At 44.5% G+C, this 23,176-nt stretch overlaps 1 protein-coding gene across 2 annotated transcripts in view; it reads left to right on the forward strand.

Annotated features, from left to right (window-relative positions):
- Positions 1-23,176, forward strand: part of ARMC9 (armadillo repeat containing 9) — a 109,138-nt gene that overhangs the window by 16,077 nt on the left and 69,885 nt on the right. For both annotated transcript variants that reach the window (XM_079781956.1, XM_079781957.1), the window contains exons 7-11: positions 685-709; positions 6,981-7,138; positions 9,609-9,707; positions 21,009-21,043; positions 21,512-21,623. In XM_079781956.1, coding sequence (XP_079638082.1) covers positions 685-709; positions 6,981-7,138; positions 9,609-9,707; positions 21,009-21,043; positions 21,512-21,623 — 429 coding nt within the window. The remainder of the gene's footprint in view (positions 1-684; positions 710-6,980; positions 7,139-9,608; positions 9,708-21,008; positions 21,044-21,511; positions 21,624-23,176) is intronic.

A 23,176-nucleotide genomic window follows, 5' to 3' on the forward strand; every position in this document is an offset into this window, starting at 1 on the left:
CCTATGTAGAAGACTGTTCAGCCATTTTTAAGGCCTTGAAGCCCTGGTTCATGGGTTACGTGACCATATAACTTGTTATTCATATTGGGACTTTTTAAAAAAATTGATTTTAGAGAGGAAGGGAGAGGGAGAGAGAGATGAAGCATCAATGATGAGAATCATTGATCGGCCGCCTCCCGCATGCCCCACACTGGGGATTGAGTCCACAACCCGGAGATATGCCCTAACCAGGAATCGAACCGTGACCTCCTGGTTCATAGATCAACGCCAAACCACTGAGCAACACCGGCTGTGCTGTTTTCACTGCAATCCCAATTTCCCTAGGATAAAGCTTTAGCACTCAAGTTACAGTTAAAGGGTACGAATTCAGATTTGCACGTTTAGTAGAACGTTTTGGTAGCAATGGGGAAGGTGTTTTGAAGGGGGTAAGGAGGCCAGTTAGGAGGCTGTTGAAATAGTATAAGACTTGGATGTACAGGGAGGCAATTGACATGGAGAGAAGAGGATTTGAGAGAGAGTTGCCCAAGTGATGAGAAGCCAGTAACCATCTTAGCTATTGGTAGCAGCATTAGGTAGGAAGTGGCCTTCGCCGTGCTGAGAATCCTCTTTCCACCATGCTGGGGTGGGAGACCCCGAGGACGGCATCCTGAGTGCCCATTTTCCTGAACTGCTTTCTCATTCCAGAAGGAGAATGGACAAAGTCACAAAGGTAAACCATGCCATGTAGATTAACAAGTTTTAAATAACAACCTTGCCAACTCAAGTTTTAAGTAGTGAGATGGAGAGAATTCCAAAGACTTGGAGAATGAGGGTTTTAAAAGTCTAAATATTTATAAAGTGCTTTGCAATTATTTGTATCTGAGATTCCTTGAGGCCCACTTTTCAGGAAGGCTGGTGTTTTAGCTTCGTCTTGCATGTCAGGTAACTAAGACTTGGAGAAATGAAGCAAATTGTCGTGCCCATGTAACTGCAGCCACGCAGTTAGAAGACTGCCTGGCGGAGTGGGGGGAGGAATCGTTTTAGTATCTTCCACTTTCTCCTTGAACTAGACTAATAGCAATATGGAGTACCCATTCTTATAAAGCATTTCCATTTTTTACCTTCAAGGTAGAAATTCCAGTCTTAATTTTTTAGCGTTAAAATGATGTTTTTCCATGATTAGTCATTTTTACTGGAACTGTCACTTTTCAGAAGGATGAGAAAGACTGTAGTTATCATGAAATTGGCCAGAGTTGGGGTTCTTTGCCTGAGTTTGTCTTTGATACTGCATTATAAAAACCACGTAAATGTTTGTGCTGAAAGTATGGGATGTGCTTCAGGCCTTGGGTAAGGATAGGCGGCATCATCCTCAGTTCCAGCAGGTGGAGTCTTACCACATGGAGCAGCACATTTCCCTCCTCACAGCTGAGTAATGTTAGTGAGGATTTCAGAACTTCCTGCCATTGTTCTTCCTGTTTCTCTTTAGAAAGTTGACGTTTTCTAAAAAGAGGAAACATTGATCGATGAGTTAGCTCTTTGCTTTCCAGGGAGTGGACAAGTGAGTGATGCTTTAGCGGCTTCAGATGAGAAGAGTTTAGGTGTTTGTTTTTGTGCTTGGTAGCCGTGCAGATCCCCAGCCCAGCAGTTCTGAATTCTGGTTCTGCCAGCTGTGCTGCCCCTCTTAGACCCCACAGACCCTTCATGGAGGAGCCGCAGTCCTGTGCCTGGGCACGGAGGAGCAGGGTACAGATGTGGCCTCCTGGGGTCCACATGGAATAGTCCCAGGGTTGCCAGGCTGCAGCCTTACAGCTTCTCAAGATGCTGTGCCCCCAGCACAGTTATGTCCGAGGACAAGCCCCTCCTGCCCATCTCTCAGCTGCTCAGACCTGCTCCCTGCAGTGTTGGTGCATTTCCCAGGCCCTGGCTGGGCGCCTCCCGTGCAGCTTTCTCACATCAGCACAGCTGGAATCATAAATTGGCTGGGCACTCGGGTCTTGCCCTGCAATGCCTGGAAACGTTTCTTTGCCCCACTGTTTCTACTGCTGTTGCTGCCTCGCATACCACTTCAGGCATGAAACAACAACGCCATCTTTTATTATCATCACCTTGTGTGGTCTGGGAACTGGACTCAGTTAGGCAATTCTCCCTTGGGATGTCTCGTGGGTGCAGATGGAGCTGGTGGAGCCATCGCCAAGGCGTCCTCACCATGTTCACACATCTGCTGGCTGGTGTTGACTGTGGGCTGGGGTCTCAGCAGACCCCTTGACTGGAACACCTACATGGACTCCATGTGGCCTGGGCTTCCTCAGGGCATGGTGGCTGGGTTTCCAGGGTGAATGTCCCCAGAGAGAACCAATGGAAGCCGTGTCACCCTTTCTAACCCAGCCTCTGAAGTGACTCAGGGTCATTTCTGCTGCGTTCTCTTCCTTAGAATTGAACTCCTCTGGTCAGCCCACATTCAGGGAAGGGGAATTATACCTCACCTCCTGATGAGAAGGAGAGTCAAAGACTTTGCAGTCATATTCTAAAACCACCACCCCACCTCACGGGTCCCAGAGAACTGCCTCGGCCCTGCACTCAGGCTGCTCAGTCCCTGCTCAGATTAATTCTTTGGATGCCCTGGCACTAGGGGAGGGAGGTGGTGAGGAACTGCTTCCAGATTCCTGATTTTCTCCAGCCCCTGATACCCCAGCATACCCTGCAGTATTTGAGGCTAGCTTTCTGCTGGGAACAGTTATGTCTCTGAAAAGTGGCCCAATTTTGCAGGCAAAATAAACATGGGAGGGGAGTGCAAATAGAAGAACCTGTATTTTTCTACAGATCTTTCATTTGAAATTTCAGCAAGGAGACCAGGGTTTTTGAGCCTTCTTTAATTTTGTTTTAATTGAGTGTTCTTAGGAGAGCCAAGCAAAATTGAGTCTGGCAGGCACAGTGTGTTTCTGTGGCTGAACACATCCCGAAATGCAGTATTGCCATGCAGATTAGACATTAGCTCTGCAGGGCACTTGCACCAGGGGCAGGCCCAGTGTCAAGACAGCCAGTGGTCGCCTCTTTGTCCCCTCCTCCTAAAACTATAGTTGCATTGACCATAAGGCACAGACATGCCTCCAATTTAATTTAATTCTACACTTAGGTGTGTGTGTGGGGGTGGGGGGTTTGTGTGTGTGTGTGTGTTTAATCCTCACCCGAGGAGCGAGAGTATTTTTTTAAAATATATTTTTATTGATTTTTTACAGAGAGGAAGGGAGAGGGATAGAGAGTTAGAAACATCGATGAGAGAGAAACATCGATGAGAGAGAAACATCGATCAGCTGCCTCCTGCACACCCACCACTGGGGATGTGCCCGCAACCAAGGTACATGCCCTTGACCGGAATCGAACCTGGGACCCTTCAGTCCGCAGGCCGACGCTCTATCCACTGAGTCAAACCAGTCAGAGAAGTATTTTTAGAGAAAGTGGAAGGGAGAGGGGCGGACACAGAGAGAGAAACATATTGATTGGTGCCTCCCACTCAGCCCCAACCAGCTGGGGATTGGACCTGCAACTGAGGTACATGCCCTTGACTGGGAATCAAACCTTCCACCCTTTGGTCCACGGGCTGACATTCTAACCACTGAGCAAACCAGCCAGGGCAACAGTTCCATATTTTAAAATTATCATTTTGTCTTGAACAGCTAAGCGATCTCTAAAATGTAATCTCATCTACTCTTTTAAAAATTAAAAAAGCAGTGCCCTTAAATGAAGGAGGAATGTTAGCAAGGGGAGGCTCGACTGACTGTGGGGAAGATCGCCACCACTTTTCTTACGGTTTCATTGCTCGGGAACAACAGAAAACTTTCTGTGCCCTTAACTGGCGTTCTTTCAGTGTGCTCAGCACTTGTTTAAAATTCAGAATGCAGTTCTTCAGACTTTGGAAATATGAAGAATCTCAATAAATTTCACTAGCATGAGTAAGCCAGTTTCATTAAAATAACATGGAATAAGACATCTCCATTAAAAGTTGAGCTCTCACATTGCAAGGCGTCTTGGCTTAGATTTCCTTGTCTCATAAAATGTTTGACAGGATAAAAGAGTCAATTCTGTGTAATGCTCAGAAGTAAAGTTGGTGTTTTGTGCTGCGACTCAAACAGCTTACAGTAATGTTCAGGTCCTGTTTGTCAGCAGCGAAGGTGTCTGCAAGGTGATGGCTCTGGAGAGCGGGCTGTTTTGCTAAATGGTGTATTTGAAATGGTCATAAACGTGTCAGCCCAACTGCCTTCTCTCCCTCCTGCAGGCTGCGGGCAGTTAGATCTCTTTTCCATCAGTGCACCATACTTTGAAGTTGTCACAAATTCCACTTCTGGGTTTCTAAGGCAAAAGGTCCATATAGTCTCTTACATTTACATTCATTGTGTGGTGAGTTTCGAGGGGAAGAGTTCCTTAGTGCGTCCCCTTTACAGAGGGACTACTTGGATGACATTGATGTTTGGGAAGTCATTTAACCCAGCTAATGGGTTTTGGTACTTCATTCAGTAGCTGCCACTTGGTATGTGATGAGAGAGTTTGCACAGATACTCTCTAAACTTATTACTACGAAAGCGGATTATCAGTATCCTGTAAAATTTTCATTGTTGGAAGTTCCAGTTAATGTAATTTTGAATTTTGTACATATGAAAAAGCTTTCATAGTACTCAGTGTAGGGAGAAGGTAGTGACTCCCTTTCCCTAATAATATTTAAGGAGAAGCTTGATAAATGACCTCCAGGGATGTCTTCCAGAAGTTCAAGTACTGAACATAAGTTTGTGCTAGGTGGCCTTTCAAAGTTATCTTTCACTACTCAGATTTGATGGGTGCTAAATAATGATAGTAATAATTGTTCATTATTATGTGACTAGAGGCCCAGTGCACGAATTCGTGCACAGGTGGGGTCCCTCGGCCTGGATGGAGATCAGGGCCGATCGAGGCGGCCAATAGGGGATGGGGGGGAGGAACTGCGGGAGGTTGGCCAGCCGCAGGAGGTTGGCTGTGGGAGCATACTGACCACCAGGGGGCAGCTCCTAAGTTGAGCGTCTGCCTCCTGGTGGTCAGTGCACGTCATAGCGACCTGTTGACCGGTCGTTCAGTCGACTGGTTGTAACCGTCACTTAGGCTTTTATATATATAGATATTTGGGGTTTTAAGAGTTAAAGTATTTTGCTTCTGCACATCAATAAAAAATAAAAGCTTTTGAAATACAGTTTGAATATGGGTGATCCTCATAGCTGTTTAAGACACAAATTAGGAGGAACAGATAACAGGACAGTGGCTCTGGAATGTTAGCATGTGTCAGAGCCATTGGGGGACTGTATAGATACTCAGCCCCCACCCAGGAGCCACAAAATCAGTCTCTGGAGGTGAGGCTTGATCATCTTTATTTCTGGATGATACTGATGTATTTTAAGTTTGCAGACCACTGCTGTAGGATATAACCTTCTGCCACGTTTTAAAGTTATAGAAATACATTTAGAAAATATTTGTCCCCTTCCCATGAAAGGAAATAATAATAATAGTTACCATTTATTGATCACGTGCTATAGTCTAATATTGTGCTAGGCACTTTGAATGTATTTGTTCATTTAATCCTCACAATAACCTTTTGAGATGATTATCATTTCCCCCATTTTATAGCTTAAGAAATGAGACCAGAGAACTTAAATATCTTGCCTCAGTTTATCCAGCAAGAAAGTGATAGAGTAGGGATTTGAGCACTGGTCTTTATAATTTTAAAATTTCTCTCTGTATACTGAACTGTGTTCCAAAATAAAGACTTTAAATCAGGGGTCCTCAAACTTTTTAAACAGGGGGCCAGTTCACTGTCCCTCAGACCGTTGGAGGGCCGGACTATAGTTTAAAAAAAAACTATGAACAAAATCCTGTGCACACTGCACATACCTTATTTTGAAGTAAAAAAACAAAACGGCAAAAACACCCGCATGTGGCCCGCAGGCCGTAGTTTGAGGACACCTGCTTTAAATATTACACAGAGGCTGGATTGGGACAATAGTGAGTTAACTTGGGTTTTTCCATCCAAAATGTAGCATTCCAGGGAAGGGGAGAAGTGTGGTGGGTCAAAGGAGTGTGGGCACTGCTGAAGAGTCGCCTGTCCCAAATGTGCCCAGAGTGGCGTGGCCAGCAAGTGCTGCCCGTGGGAGGACTTGGGGCGATTCTAAGTAGGAAGCCTAGAACCTTCCAAGTCTGCCTGCTCTTAGTGGATGGTTTATGCTTTAAGAAACTGGCTCATTGTGCCAGTTGGTGTTGGTTGGAGCATTGTCCCGTACACTGAAAAAGTTCGAGGGTTCGATTCCCGGTCAGGGCACATATCTAGGTTGCGAGTTCAATTCCTGGTCAATGTGCATGTGTGAGGTAGTCAATCAGTGTTTCTCTCTCACATAGTTGTTTTTCGCTCCCTCTCCCTCTCCTTCCTCTCTCTTGAAATTCAATAAAAACATATACTCAGATGAGTATTAAAAAACAAAACAAAAAAGTGGCAGAATGAGCCCCTGGAATCTTCTAGATTCTAGTTTTTCTCCAGCATCAGTCAAGCAGCCCTAACCTTTACTTAAAATGAAGAACTGCCTTGCGGTTATGCATTGTCCTCCAAACAACCTTACAGAGAAAAAAACACAAGTTTGGTTCAATCATTTTGCGAGCTGACTATAGAATGAAATGTTGAATTTGTTTCTTGTATATAAAGAGAAGAACTAAAGGAAATTGTGTGGGGTTCGGTCCAGGAGAAAGATTTTATTAGGAAAACTAGAGATGATTTAGTTGAACTACCAGAGACAAAAAATAAAAAATCAGTGATTGCAAAGCACTTTGTAACTAAATGTGGCATGAAATAGAAGCAAACTGTTAGACACAAATAGTGTCAAGTTCATTGTTATAGCAAAATATGATAATAGGCATGGTATTCCCTTGAGAGGAATGTTTTTTATTTTGCAGGGTTTTTTAATTTTTTTGTTTTAATATAAATATCTTCCTAGAAATGTTGCAGCAGCTCCACCAGCAGCTGCTAGAAGCTGAGCGTAGGTCAATGACATACCTGAAACGATACAATAAGATCCAGGCGGACTACCACAACCTCATCGGAGTCACGGCAGAGCTGGTGGATTCTCTGGAGGCCACAGTCAGTGGCAAGATGGTAAGGAAGATCCCCAGCGATTCATGTATTTTCAACATAAAGATGTACGGGCACGGACCATGTTGATACATGATTCCTGGCCACTCCCAGACACGACTTTGCCTCTCTGTTTCACAAAGCCAAAGTGCCCACAGGAGACCAGGCTGACATGCTGTGCTGTTTATCATGCTGTTTACAGCATTTTATACATTTTTCCTGACACATTATTGCCCATGTCTTTATTTCTCTACCTGATTCTTAATATTAGTAAAGAATAAATTGGCAACAGAAAAAGACTATGTAGTGGCATAAAAATAAGAGGGCAGTGCCCTTCTAGTAGATAGGAAAGCTATAGATTTTCACACGTTGATTTTGGATCCAGTTACCTTTCTGAACTCTGTTAATCTGATAGATTTTTTTTTTTGATTGATTCTCCTGTGTTCTAGGTTAGTAGTCATATCATCTTCAAATAATATTTTTGTTTTGCTTCTTTCATTATATATCTTTTTTCCTCCTTAGCATATTATGGCTAAGACTGTGGGACATTTTTAAATAACAAGATCGTGGGTATCTTTGTCTATTCCTAATTTTAATGGGAGTGACTCTAGTGTTGTACTTAATAAAAATTAGACAGTATAATAAAATCTCTTTGTGGAAATAAAAAAATTTTAAATGGATGTAATTAGAGGTTCACATGCAATTTTAAGAAACAATGCAGAGAGAGTCCTTGTACAGTTTCCCCAATTGTAACATTTTGCAAAAGTATAACATCATGTCTCAACTAGGGTATTAGCACTGATACAATCCATTGCTCTTATTCTGATTGCCCTAGTTTACTTGTGCATGCGCGCATGTTTGTGTGTGTGTGTGTGTGTGTATTAAGCTTTATATCGTTTTTTTATTTTTAAATATATTTTATTGATTTTTTACAGAGAGGAAGGGAGAGGGATAGAGAGCTAGAAACATTGATGAGAGAGAAACATCGATCAGCTGCCTCCTGCACACCTCCCACTGGGAATGTGCCTGCAACCAAAGTACATGCCCTTGACCAGAATCGAACCTGGGATCCCTCAGTCCGCAGGCCGACACTCTATCCACTGAGCCAAACCGGTTAGGGTGCTTTATATAGTTTTTATCACTAATGTAAGTTTGTGTATTAAAATTGTTTTTAACAACTTAAAATATGATTACAAAATATATATTGTAAAAATTTCAAAAATATAGAACTTTGCAAAATTAAAATTACTTGTAATTGTGTCATTTAATAATAACACTTGTTAACAGCCCATGCTTTTTTCAATATTTATATACATGCTTTACAAAAATGGACTCTAGTTCACATAGTTTTCTAATCCGCCTTAATATTCATTCAGTCATGTGTTCATGACGTCATAAAATATTCTTCACAGTGCCTCACCTCTAGTGGCTAGGCTATTAAACATTTAGGTTGTTTCCAGGTTTTTACTTTTATAAATTATAAGTATAGTAGGAGATATCCTTGAGGATGAGCCTGCCTCACATTTTTTAAAGTTTATTTACTAGGTTGAAACGCATGCTAAGGTCCTTCAAGGAGGCTGTGCTAATCTGATTCCACTGAGACAGTTCATTCTCTTATACCCTTATCAACCATGGCATTATCAATAAAATTTTTATATTTTGTAAATTTGATCAATGAGAAATAGCATCTCAGGAATTAAATATGCTTTACATTGATGACACATGAAATTAAACTTTTTAAAAATATATATATTTTTCATTGATTTTTCCACAGAGAGGAAGGGAGAGTGATAGAGAGCCAAAAACATCGATGAGAGAGAAACATCGATCAGCTGCCTTCTGCACACTCCCCACTGGGGATGTGCCCGCAACCAAGGCACATGCCCCCGACCGGAATTGAACCTGGGACCCTCCAATCCGCAGGCTGACGCTCTATCCACTGAGCCAAACCGGCCAGGGCGAAATTAAACATTTTTATATACTTTTAAAAAATATACTTTTCTTGCCCTAGCTGGCTCGGCTCAGTGGATAGAGAGTCAGCCTGCCATCTGAAGGGTCCCGTGTTCGATTCTGGTCAAGGGCACATGCCTGGGTTTCGGGCTCAGCCCCCAGTAGGGGACGTGCAGGAGGTACCCAATCGATGTTTCTATCTCATCGATGTTTCTATCTCCCTCTCCTTCTCTCTCCCTCTCTCTGAAGTCAATAAAAATGTATTTTTTTAAAAAGCAGGAAACAGTATCAGGTGTAAGGGGTTGATCCAAAGTCTCTAAGCCACAGAAAACTCTAGAAAACTAGAACTGAAAAGTATGCAATGTTTTTGACATTTAGAAGGACATTGGTGGTGCTTTAACTACTGAGAGCTCCTGAGTTAAAGCAAAATTTCCTCTCTGGCCCTTAAAGAAGCCCGCTAGAGACAGCTGTGACTGCCAGGCCGCCTCTGCTGTCTCTGGGCAGGTCTCATCCTTTCACCAGCCAAACTCATATCTCTTTGCAGATCACTCCTGAGTACCTGCAGAGCGTCTGCATCCGCCTCTTCAGTAACCAGATGCGGCAGAGCCTGGCGCACAGCGTGGACTTCACGAGGCCTGGGACGGTGAGGCTCTGTGCCCCTGATCTGCCCGCCCCCCCTAAAATATTGTAACTAGCCCCACCGGCGTGACTTCGAGGTTGAGCATCAACCTATGAACCAGGAGGTCATGGTTCGATTCCCGGTCAGGGCATATGCCCAGGTTGCAGGCTTGATCCCTAGTGGGGGGTGTGCAGGAGGCAGCTGATCAATGATTCTCTCTCATCAATGATGTTTCTATCTCTCCCTCTCCCTTCCTCTCTGAAATCAATAAAAAAATATTAAAAAGACAATGTAACTAAAAAACTGAAGGAGCAGGAAAAAATAACATTCAGAGGTTGGGGTCTGTAAATTCCCAGGAGGAGGAGAAGGCTGTTTTAAAGGAGTGAGCAGTTGGAAGACGGCCCCCTGGGGAGAGGCGTGTTCTGCTCTGCCCAGTGGCGCTGCTTGTGGGTGCCAAGTGCTGGTACCAACGAGGGGAAAACATTGGAAGTTGTATGGCCTAGAGCAGGAGTATTCTTTTTAACTTTTTACTTGGAATAATTGCCAACACAGAAAAGTTGCAAAAATTGCACAAAGGACACTTTGTGTAGCCTTCACCCAGATTCAGCTGCTGGCAGTTTATCCATTGTTTTCTTTACTTTCTGTCTCTACACAATCTGTTTTCTGAACCATTTGAGGACATGTACCATGGCCCTTTATTCCTAAATTCTTCAGTGCGGAGTATATTTCTTAATAGGAATATTGTCCTGTATAACATGTGATTATCAACTTCAGTAAATTTAATATTGATTCAGTATTCTTCTCTAATCTGTGCATTTTCCAGTAGTGTGAGCTGAGCCATTCATGTCCTTTATAGCCTGCTGCCGATTGGAATTCCAGGGCCATGCATTGCTGTCACATCTCTTAGCCTTCTTTACTCTTGAACGTTTCCGCGGTCTTTTTTGACTTCCATGAAATTGAGATTTTAGGAGAATATAGTCCTTTCCCCTTTCTAAAAATAGAACCTTTCTCCTTTTGTGTTTGATGTTTCCTTGTGATTAGGTTTGGGTTTACATCCCATGCCAAATACTACATAGGTGCCATCGTGTCCTTCTTAGGCGGGCTCATGTGGAGGTCTGTGCTGTTGAGTTGGGGTCCTAACCAGAGGAGCAAGTACTCTAGTATCTCCCGGGGAAGTTTTCAAAGTTCATGAACCCAGGTCCCACGTAACGAAGGGTAACAGGCTCGATTCACAGCCCTGGTTCAGTTGCATGCGGGAGGCAACCAGTCAATGTCTCTCTCTCTCACATGAATGTTTCTCCCTTATCCTTCCCTTCCACTCTCTAAAAAGCAATGGAAAAAATATCCCCAGGTGAGGATTAATAACAACAAAAATAATAATAATGATAATAAATGATTCTCGGAAGGAAGGTGGGTGGGTGGGAACTAATCAACCAAAGAACTTCTATGCATATATGCATAACCCATGGACACAGATAGTAGGGTGGTGAAGGCTTGGGGGTGGGGGGCAGGGGTGGGCTAGAAGGGATCAATGGGGGAAAAAAGGGGACATATGTAATACTTTCAACAATAAAGATTTAGCCCTAGTCGCTTTGGCTCAGTGGATAGAGCATTGGCCTGCGGACTGAAAAGTCCTGGGTTCGATTCCGGTCAAGGGCACATTCCCGGGTTATGGGCTCAATCCCCAGTAGGGGGCGTGCAGGAGGCAGCCGATCAATGGTTCTTGCTCATCATTGATGCTTCTTTCTCTCCCTATCCCTTCCTCTGAAATCAATAAAAATATATTAAAAAACCAAAAAACAATAAAGATTAAAAAAACAAAAATAAAATAAACTTAAAAAAACAAAGATGAAAAAGGAGACATATGTAATACTTTCAACAAAAAATAATAATATTCTAATATATGTATGGTGTCAGATGGGTACAAGATTCATTGGGATAATCACTTAGTGAGTTATGTAATTAATGGAGTGTACATCTGAAACCTCATTCTCAAGTAGGTTTGAAACAGCTTATTATTATAACATTTAAAAACTCAAATATGAGACATGAAAAAATAAAAGTAAAGAAGTTGTGGTTAAAACTCATAGGAACAGAAAGTAGACTGGTGGTTTCCTGGGGCTGAGGGGTGGGGGAAACTGGGAGATGTTGGTCAAAGGGTAAAACCTTTGGTTATAAAATGAGTAAGTCCTGGGGTTCTAACGTACAGCATGGTGACTATAGTTAGCAATACTGTATTATATACTTGAAAGTTGCTAAGAGAGTAGATCTCAAATGTTCTCACCACAAGAAATAAAAGGTACCTGTGTGAGGTGATGGACGTGTTAACTAACCTTATGGTGGTAATCATTTCACAATGTATACATGTATCAGATCATCACACTGTACACCTGAAACTTACAGTGTTATACGTCGGTATCTCAATAATGCTGGGGGGGAAATAAATGTGGTTAAAGGAAAATAAAGGTAGGAATAATAAAAGTAAGCCAGGGCTAAGCTAGTACAAAAATACATGTCATAAATTGCTGTACATCTGGAGAGAGGCATATTTGGCTCTCCGGGCTCGTGCAAAAGGGGACATGTGAGCAGTTACGTGATTTACTTATAATGAAGAGAAAATAGTTCTCTAATATTTATTATCCACTGTTCGCTGCATCTAAGCAGCCTAGAAAGCACAACAGTAACGTGAATGCCGCCACAAGTTCCCAAAATAGACTATGTCAGCATCACTGAAGTTCCTAGGTGCCCTGCAGACCGTGAACTTTTTCCAAGTAGGTTTGTTACTATTGTAATTTAAAAACATTTTAAAAAGAAGACAGAACAAGTGGCTATTCTGGTGCCGAGACCTGAGGGTCATTTCTCTTGTGGATCTTCATAGAAAGGACGTGGTAACGAGGTGAAGAGCAGTGTCCTTGACCATGTCCCCTGGGCGCGTGGGGACGTGACGCCTCACCTGGACACATGGTGTTCAAAGCTGCAGATCTGTACTTCAGGATGTGGCCACAGAGATTTGTGCATGCACAAAACTGAGAGAGTGGCCAGTTTTTTGTTTTGTTTTGTTTTAATCTTTATTGTTCAGATTATTACAAATGTTCCTCTTTTTCCCCCCCATAGCTCCCCTCCACCCGGTTCCCACCCTACTCCAGGCCTTCCCCCAACCCCCACTGACCTCATCCATAGTTGTAAGCTCTTTGTCTAATCTCTTCCTGCACCCCCCACAACCCCTTCCCCCCGAGAATTGTCAGTCTGCTCCCTTTCCATGCCCCTGATTCTATTACATTCACCCGTCTGTTCTGTTCATCAGGTTTTTTATTCATTTGATTTTTAGGTTCACTTGTTGATAGGTATGTATTTGTTGTCACTTTGCTGATCATAATTTTTTATCTTTACCTTTTTCTTCTTTCTTTTCTTAGAGAATACCCTTCAGCATTTCATATAATCCTGGTTTTGTGGTGATGAACTCCTTTAGCTTTTTCTTGTCTGTGAAGCTCTTTATCTGACCTTCAATTCTAAATGATAGCTTTGCTGGGTAGAGTAATCTTGGTTGTAGGTTCTTGCTGTTCATCACTTTGAATATTTCTTGCCACTCCCTTCTGGCCTGCATAGTTTCTGTTGAGAAATCAGCTGATAGTCATATGGGCACTCCCTTGTAGGTAACTAACTGTTTTTCTCTTGCTGCTTTCAAGATTCTCTCTTTGTCTTTTGCCCTTGGCATTTTAATTATGATGCGTCTTGGTGTGGTCCTCATTGGATTCCTCTTGTTTGGGGTTCTCTGTGTTTCCTGGACTTGTAAGTCTATTTCTTTCACCAGGTAGGGGAAGTTTTCTGTCTTTATTTCTTCAAATAGGTTTTCAATATTTTGCTCTCTCTCTTCTTCTGGCACCCCCATAATTCGGATGTTGGTACGCTTGAAGTTGTCCCAGAGGCTCCTTACACTATCTTCATATTTTTTATTCTTTTTTCTTTTTGTTTTTCTGGTTGGGTGTTTTTTGCTTCTTCATATTTCAAATCTTTTACTTGATTCTTGGGATCCTCTAGTCTGCTGTTGAATCTCTGTATATTATTCTTTATTTCAGTCAGTGTATGCTTAATTTCTGATTGGTCCTTTTTCATATCCTTGAGGGTCTCACTAAATTTCTCGGAGGTTTCTAGAAGATTCTTGAGTAACCTTATAACCATAGTTTTGAACTCTATATCCAGTATTTTGCTTTCATCCATTTCTTTCATTTGTGACTTGTTTCTTTGTCTCTGCATTTTGGCTGCTTCCCTGTGTTTATTTCTATGTACTGGGTAGCTGCTAAGTCTCCTTGAGTTGATAGAGTGGCCTTGTGTGATAGGTGTCCTATATGGCCCAGTGGCTCAGCCTCCCCAGTCACCTGAGGTGGACACTCTTGGTGCACCCCTCTGTGGGCTGAGTGCACAGTCTTGTTGTAGTTAACCCTTGGTTGCTGTTGGTATCACTGGGAGGAATTGACCTCCAGGCCAATTGGCTGTGATGACCAGCTAGCTGTGTCTACACTGGAAGATCTGTTGCACAGGAGACACCCTTATGGGGCAGGACTTGCTTCAATGGGGCTTTGGTGCTCACTGAGTCTGTCCCTTGAGTGTGTCTCTTATGGATGTGAAGAGTTGTAATCCGGTATGGTCTTATTCTGACCACTGGGTGCACTGGCTCTTGGATTTCCAAGGAGGTGCATGGTCAGCCATTGTCTGGGGCTGCCCAGCAGGAGCTACAGAGACATCTGCAGATTCCTCCTCTTTGTATGGGGTTTAGAAGTGCCCAGACAAGGCCCAGCTGTGAAGCAAGGCAGGCTGCTGCTGCCAGGCCTTGGGCCTTCTTTTGGAAGCTCTGGGGCTCTCTGATACAGCTGCAGTTTGACAGGTTTTAGGCAGAGAAAGGACAGGCCATTCATATCCAAAAGCCGATGCGCACAGCTTGGGTGAGGTTGTAAATTGGGTGTGTCGGGGTCTCTGGGAATCACCAGGGGGGAGCAAACAGCAATGGCTGCCAGTCAGCCCTGCACCGGAGAGGTCCCTGGGTCTCTGCGTCCTGCGCCCCAATGCTGGAACAATGATCACTGCAAGCACCTCTGAGAGAAAGCTGCCCTCGCATTCCTGTCCCGATGCCAGACAGTCCAGTTTCTCCCCATATGTGTCTGGGTCCCCCAGAGTCTCGCCCGGAATTGGAGTTCAGAGCAAGTGGGAGCTTGTGTCTCCTTCCTGATTAAAAGAGCAGCACATCCAGGTGCCAGTACTTTCCACGCCTCTGCACCTCTTACCAGTCTCAATGTGCTTTCTTCACCTCTCTAGTTGTGGAACTTCCAGTCAGCCAGCTTTCCCATGGTTCTGGGTGGTAGTTGTTCTGCCTTTCTGTTGTAATTTTGATGTGGTTGTGAGAGGCAGCAAGTATAGGTGTTTACCTGTGCTGCCATCTTGGTTTTCTGAGAGTGGCCAGTTTTTAAATGTCAGTAAAGCACACAGAGACATCCAGGTTTCAGAAAAGGGGCCCTCCAGGACGAGGGGCTTCAAGTGCATCCCCGAGGCCTGGCCGAGTGGACTTCTGTGCACATGTACGGTGAAGTCAGTGTGGAGCAGTGTGTTTATCAAAAGGGATGGCTGCTTAGCTGTCATTAGCCTAGCAGGTCTGTGTCTAACAGGACCACTCCTTTCTCACATATGCAGGAATGCCTGTATTTCCATTTTCTGGTGGTGGAGTGATACACCAGCTTGTTTAAAACTGCTGTCATGTTAATAAGGAGCAGTTTAAAGGGAGAGGGGCACAACATAGCTGTCACTTTATCCCGTTAGAAGCTAACACCATGTGTCCGGACCTAGTCCTGCCCTCCTTCCTGTTAGGAGCCACGAAGGCACAGAGCCACAGCTTGAGAAGCCAGGGGAGAGAGGAAGAGGTTTACGTAGGCTCATAACCGTTTTCATTTTACTGAGCCACTCAGGAACAGACAATAAAAGCTGCAAACAATCTTTTATTGTTCCTAGTAAATTTATCTACAAGATGATAAAAAAGTGGATCTGAGTCATGGTAAAAGTATCAGAGAACATAGTAACTGATTAGGCGTGGCTAAAGTTGTCACATATCAGATTTATAATGTGTGAAGAGAAACTTAGGGTACAGTTTAGATGGGACGTCTAGTGACTGAACTGATATGATTTAGGATGGAAGGATAAGGTTGCTTTTCATTTTTTTAAAGGGAATAAATTCTACTCTAGGTCCAAATAGTTTCATCAATTTCAAGACCAGTAGGCAGGCACAGACCAGCCTCTTTTATACCATGTCTTGGTCTGCATCTCCTTGGGTGCTGGGGCGACCCTGAGTGTTCCGCTTCATTGCACTCTGAAAAGTGGCTCGGCTGGGGCCCATCAGAAAACTGCTAGGCTCTGTCAAATTCAGTGCATTTGGTACCAGCTTCTGAATCTGGCTGTTAAAAATCTGGCCTTCTGCAACCTCATTCACTGCTGAAAATTCAAAAGGGCTCAGAAACTAGCACCTTCCCCCCTGAGTTCTGCACCAATTGAAAAATAGGACAAAGAATAAGGAGAAAGTAGCCGAAAATATCTCTGTCAATACTTATAAAACTTGTATTGGAGAATATGGATTTTATTTGTAGGCAGGTGGGTTTCCCTTTTTTTAAAATATATATTTTTATTGATTTCAGAGAGGAAGGGAGAGGGAGAGAGAGATAGAAACATCAGTGATGTGAGAGAATCATCAATTGGCTGCCTCCTGCACACGCTCACTGGGGATGGAGCCCACAACCCGGGCATGTGCCCCTAACCGGAATCGAACCTGGGACCCTTCAGTCTGCAGGTCGACGCTCTATCCACTGAGCCAAACTGTCCAGGGCTCCCTTTTTTTTTTTTTTTAAATTAAAAATTATGACGTTTTATTCAAGGGTCTTAGGATTTGCAAAATGAAAACACTTCATGTTCCAAAGAAGAAAGAAAAGTTGAGAGTTTTAAAAAGCACACATTTAAGAAAAGTCAGTCCTGCATTCTTAGCCCCGGATTAGTTATCTTAAGAGACACATGCATCTCCAGCACACGAACATTCTTTATAAAATTCTTCAGAGGTTTATCTATGGAATTTAGGTAAATCCAGGAAACTGATGGTTCCCTACTTTTGAACCCTGGCATTAAAGAAATGTACCCACCCAGTCATGCACAGCTCTGGCCAAGCCTCTTACTACCACCACCACCGGGAGCAGAGCTGCCCTGTGCTCTCTGAGCAGGCTCATTGCCTGGACTGAGGGGGTCGGGAGGGAAGGGTGAGGATCACACTGGTGGAGGCTCTAGGGAGGAAATGCGCGAGTGGGAAGAAATGTGTTTCCATTCTGCCTAGTTCATGCCCAGTTAGCTGTGTTCAGAAGTCTGCTCGCGGTATCCGAGCTGGCAGTCAGCTCCAGGTGCCCCCAGAGGACTGATAAGAACGGGATTGATTTTTTTGAGACCAGAACTCTCCCAGGTGGCCTCTCCCAGTGAGACTGCCTGTCACTACCCTGACCTCAGGCTTGTCATTTGGTCATCCTTACCAATCATCTGAAATCAGCCAGTGAAAGGAGTAAGAGGGAAACTTCTTCCTCAAGACACAGTCTCAGTTTTCTAAGATTACACAAGTGATACTGAATATGTGTCCGCTGGAAAATATAACAATGTAGTCGTAAATGAAGCAAAACACAGATTGCTTCCTTCCTCACACTCACCCCATCTCATCTTCCTCCCTCAGCAACCTGTTGGCTACATTTCATATGCTTCCTTCCAGACCTTTAGAAATTATATATAATTAAGGTTTTATTGCACGTAGCGTTCTGCAGCTGTCTCTTAACAGTGCCTTTTAAATCTTCCATATCCTCTTAGCATGTTTGTATTTCCCTTGCCTCCTAGAGTTTTAATTGGGAACAGTATAAAAGAGCTATACAGCCGAAACCGGTTTGGCTCAGTGGATAGAGCGTCGGTCTGCGGACTGACGGGTCCCAGGTTCGATTCCGGTCAAGGGCATGTACCTTGGTTGCGGGCACATCCCCAGTATGGGGTGTGCAGGAGGCAGCTGGTCGATGTCTCTCTCTCATCGATGTTTCTAGCTCTCTGTCCCTCTCCCTTCTCTCTGTAAAAAATCAATAAAATATATATTAAAAAAAATAAAAAATAAAAATAAAAGAGGCTATACATTTAACCATTACTCTAGCAGACGTTTAGGCCGCTTTTTTAAAAATATATATATATTTATTGATTTTTTACAGAGAGGAAGGGAGAGGGATAGAGAGCTAGAAACATCGATGAGAGAGAAACATCAACCGGCTGCCTCCTGCACACCCCCCACTGGGGATGTGCCCACAACCAATGTACATGCCCCTGACCGGAATCGAACCCGGGACCCCTCAGTCCACAGGCCGACGCTCTATCCACTGAGCCAAACCGGTTTCGGCTAGGCCGCTTTTTAATTGTTTGCTGTTCCTAGTCTTGCAACATGCATCTTTGTATGCTGCAAAAAGCGTCTTTCTCTTATTAGCCCCTAATTTGCACTGGGCAAGCATGAATGCAGAAACAGTCTGAAGGTGAAAATCTGAGTGTAGCCCCTTGGGTGAATCCCAAGTCCCACCGAATGGCACCTCTGGGTTTGTGGATTCATTGGATGGGGGAGTTTCCATTTTAATGCATCCAGGGGAAAGGGCCCATTTGGGAATTAACTTCCTTTCTTCAACAACTCTAGGTAGACCTCATTGGAAATACAAGTTAAAATAATTCCAGGTGTGATAGCATTAAAGCCATTAAAGGCCCAGTGCATGTGAATCTTAGAAGGCATCTACCTCCGCGATCAGCCACCTTGGTTAGCAATAAACCCAGCAGGGGCTGGAGGAGGTGAGGGCGGCCCTTTTCCAGGACAGCCTGGTGCAGTTATCAGGATTCTTCCTGAAGCGTCCGTTGTGGGGACCAGGACTTTGGCTTGAAGGCCAACATCTTCAGTCCTTGGATTCTCCCTTATGTGGCTTTCTTAAGTCTTAGCAAGGTGCCTGCCCTCTGCCCACATCACCACTGCATTTCGAGGCAGTCTTTCTGGGCCCGAGCTCTGTATGTCAACGAGGGGTTGCACAGCTGGCTCGCTGTCCCTGCTACACCTCATATACCATGCTGTCCCATACCTGTACTGACCTTGGTGACCTGAAGACTTGATCACCTTTGATCTCAACCAGTTGGTAGGGTGTAATTGGCAGAGGGTGACTGTACCATTAGCTCAGCCCTTTCCCCGATCTCCAAGCCCAGACTCGGTGCCTTCTCCCCGTGAATGTCTGACAGGCACGTCACATTGTCTCCGTCTAAATCCGAGCTCATCTTTTTCTTCAAACAAGTGGTCTCTCCCCACTGTGCTTCCTGTCTAGTGAATGATACTCTGGCAACCCCTGGGAATCATTCAAGGCCCTTCCCATCAAGTCCAAAATGCTCAGCATGGAGTCCGTGGCCTTCCCTGATCTGATGCCCATCTGGCCCTCCAGGCTCAGCTCAGGTCCAGAAACCCCATGAGCTCCAGCACTCCAGCTCCTGCACTTCCCGTGTGTGGGTGTAGCTGCATCTTGCTCTGTCTTTCTCTTATTAGCCCCCTATTTGCACCTGGCCCGCAGGTCCCTGAAGCAGGTGCCTATGATGACCTGGGGAGCCCCAGAGGCTCCTGCCCGAGAAGCTTCTGTGGAGCTTGGGAGCTCATTTGGACGCTCGCCCACTCTCTACCTACTTAGCTCCATTTCCAAATCTCATTCGCAGTTTTCCGTGCCAGCCGCCCCCTCCTGCATGCACAACCCTGCATTTCATGTTGTGCGAGTCCCCCTTCTCATTACAGTGTTGGCCGTAGCAACTGCCCTTCCCCACGGGGTGGGATGTTCCTCTGGTTCTCCACTTCCTTCCATTGCTCTTCAGTCCCAGTCCGGTGGCTAAGGCACATTTCCTCATGTGTCCCACTGTGATCTTTAACCTCCCCTAAGTAAACATTCCCCTTGAGGGCGCTTGCCAGGTGACCTGCCTTTGCTGTTCCCCTGCTGTCTTTTAATTTTTTAAAAAATCAAGGGTTAAAAAAATTTTAAACATATACAATCATGAGCCATTTAAAAGCAGGGTGTGGTGGCTCCCAGATGGGAACCTGCCTGCTGTGTAAATCCTGCGGCGAAGCAACAGATAAACCAGTGGAGAAACCAGTCCAGGATTCTGAGTGCCCACTTCAGAAGCCAGTCTCTGTTCACTCACTCATACAGCACATGTCGGTGCGTGCCTCTGTTTGTCCAAGCACTGTTCCCGGTGCTGGGGACACGAGGGTGCTGAACCTCCAGCCGCTGTGGGGCCAACGTCTGCTGAAAGAGAGAGACACGGAAGTGATTGCAAGATAATCACAGATCAACGTGAGAATTGTGGATGATGACCATTTGACATCAGGGGCCCCACAGACAGCTGAGATTTCCTCTCTTTGCCTCTACTTCATTTTTTTTCTGGAGTTCTTTAAAACCTATTGCGAACATATCATTTTACCTGCAGAGAAGTCAGTATCTCTAACAGAGAAGGGCTTTGAAAAACAAACCAGATTATAACCACAATGTCTAATACAGTAAGCACCAGTCCCCTAGCATTATGTAATACCAGTGCACTCTGTGTTCCGTTTTCTCCAAATATCATTTTACATTTGGTTTGAATCGGTTCATACAAGTGCCACCCAAAGCACTGGGTTATTTCTATTTTAGTATATGTTTAATATAGCATTGTAGTGGCCAAAAGGGAGGGCGGACACGAAATGTGAATACCCATAAAGCGGGCAATGATTTGGATTACAGGGGAGTGGGATGGGAGGGGATTATTTATCTTTTTCTACAAACACCTCTATATTTCTATAAACACTTCTATAGTGTTTGACTTGGTACGAAGTGCAATGTGTTCTTTTTATACTCAAAGATAAAATTTTAATAAAGAAAAAAACAAGGTAATTAAATGATTTTTATGGCTTCGTCCTCTCTTCTGTCTTTGACCTGGCAGCTTTAGTACCTCTGGGAGTTTGGTCAGGAGAACCCACCTGGGATTTTTATAGATTGTTCCTGGGAGTGGAGTAGCCCCAAACCAAGGGGTGCATGGCTTGGGAATGCATTAGTAGTGTATTGATTAACTTCGACTTGGGCTAATTTTTAAAACGTATGATTATGGTTGGAGAATCCTGGTAGACCAGAAATTTTGCAGATCTGTAGATTTTGTGCTGTTACAGTAATTTAGGGACAATGCACAGCCATCAATGAGTAACACGGTCTGTTCTTTTCTGTTCTCTCGCCCCCACCCTCCCAGGCTTCAACCATGTTAAGAGCCTCCTTGGCACCCATGTGAGTAACTGCTCTTAGAAATTGTTCTTGTGGAACAGCTGTGGGTAAACTGGAATTCAAAGTAACTTTCATAAATGCTCATCTGAACAGCTGAGCTCCATGTGGATAGTAAAGGAAATACCAGTCATTATAAGTAATAGTGTTAAGCCAGAAGTGTCTTTTAATCTTAATTGTATTTATTTTGGTGAGGTAACCTCAAATAGAAAAGCTTGTTGAATAGTTTCTATAATATTCTCTAGAAATCGATTTAATTCACTGTCACCAGGCAGTCAACAGAGTTACAATGTCTAAATTTTGTGTTCTCTGTCGAGGGGCCACAGGATAGCATTGTGTGAGCCTGAGCATTTCTATCCAGATCTATTGTGTTGTCACCATGGGGGTGTCTGACGCACGGGACCTTCACCAGGCATGTGTGTTGAACATCCCCTTTGCCCTCTTCTTTCTCTTTGAACTTGTGTTGCTGAGTAGGAAACTGAAGGATGTCCCACTGCTGCCCTCCTTGGATTATGAGAAACTGAAGAGGGATTTGATTTTGGGGAGCGACCGCTTGAAAGCTTTCTTACTGCAGGCTCTGCGCTGGGTACGTACCTTTCCCGCGAAGCTGAGAAAAAGACTGTGCTGGTTTATTGGGCTGCTACCTTGCTTGCATCTTTTAGCCCATCTACTAAAGATCTTCCTTCCTGCTGCCTGCTGACACCGAGCTAAAGTGAAAACAGCTCCTGAAGATAGCCTGGCCTCTCTTTAAAACTCCTACATGGGCCTCACTGTGGCCATTGCCTTCCCGAGGCCGTTTCACACAAGCAGTTTCTAGGCCCAGGGGACCTCCTGTCACCCAGCCCTTTCCTGGTCGAGTCACACTGACAGCTGGTGGGGTCGGCGTGTCCGAGCACCGCCTGGTTCTCACAAAGCCCCTGGTGTTCACCGGCCACGCGAGCAGGCCTCAGGGTGAAAACCACTACCATTCCTGTAAGGGAAAATAGAGTCTAACTTATTGCTTCTCTCCCCCCCGCTTCATGTCGATCATGGGTAAGTCAGTGGTCCTCAAGCTCTTTGCTCTCAGACCCCTTTACTCTCTCAGAAATTACTCAGGACCCCAAAGAGCTTTAGTTTACGTGAATTTTATTTACCAATATTTACAGTGTTAGAAATTAAAACTGAGAAATTATAAAATGTATCCTTATCAATTCATTTAAGATGAACAATGATAAACCCAGGATATAGCAACCTATTTAAAAATATATATCTTCCAAAGCAAAAAAAAAAATTAGAAGAGCAGCATTGTTTTATATTTTTGTGGATTTCTTTTGTCTGGCTTCGTGGAGGACAGCTGGATTCTCATATTTGCTCCGGCGTTCGATTTGTCAGAGTAACACTTCACATAGCCTCTGAGAGATTGTGGGTGAAAACAACAGTATGCTTAGTAGTATTATGAAAACAGTGGTGACCATGTAGACTCCCCAAAAGGGCTTCGGAACCCTGGGTTCCCCAGACTACACTTTGAGAACTGTAGGTCTAAGCTAACACTGGTTAGCTGCTGAACTGGACGATGCATTCCAACTCACCCTGGAATAATGTCAGACTCCTTCACGGACCCCCGAATTTCAGGGTGCCTTGGCATCAATGTGCCCTTGAGCAATTTCCCCAACTGTATAGAAAAAGGTCTCTCTTGCACTTCCGAGGCCTACGTGCTTCCTGCGACCAGGTCTGGAGTGCTCCGAGGAGGCACCAGGAGCAGCAGGAGGAGTCCTGTGTCAGGCGCGATGTCTGCTCATCTGCTGTGTTTTCGGGAGCTGACCAGATGGGTGTGGCGGCGTGATTTATCTCTTGTGGCCACCCCTGCCCCGATGTTTGCCTCTCCGCTCAGGCGAGCAAACTCCTCTTGTCTTTGGCTCTTCCGATCAGTCAGTGCTCCTGAGCCTCTTGGTGAGACAGGATATTCCAGAAAAAATAAACAGGTGTCTTACAGTTTTGTCTGTGCCCCCTCCAGCATCTCCACTCCAGCCCCATGCCCCTCACCCCACCCAGTGCCCCAGACCTGACCTCAGTGAACTGGACAGAAGGGTGGCACCCTCAGATGGGACACGCCTGGCACCACCTCATTTAATCTAGTCCTCTCCCCCGGTTGGGCCTCCC

Source organism: Cnephaeus nilssonii (assembly GCF_951640355.1).
Source record: "Cnephaeus nilssonii genome assembly, chromosome: 10".
Classification (NCBI taxonomy): domain Eukaryota; kingdom Metazoa; phylum Chordata; class Mammalia; order Chiroptera; family Vespertilionidae; genus Cnephaeus; species Cnephaeus nilssonii.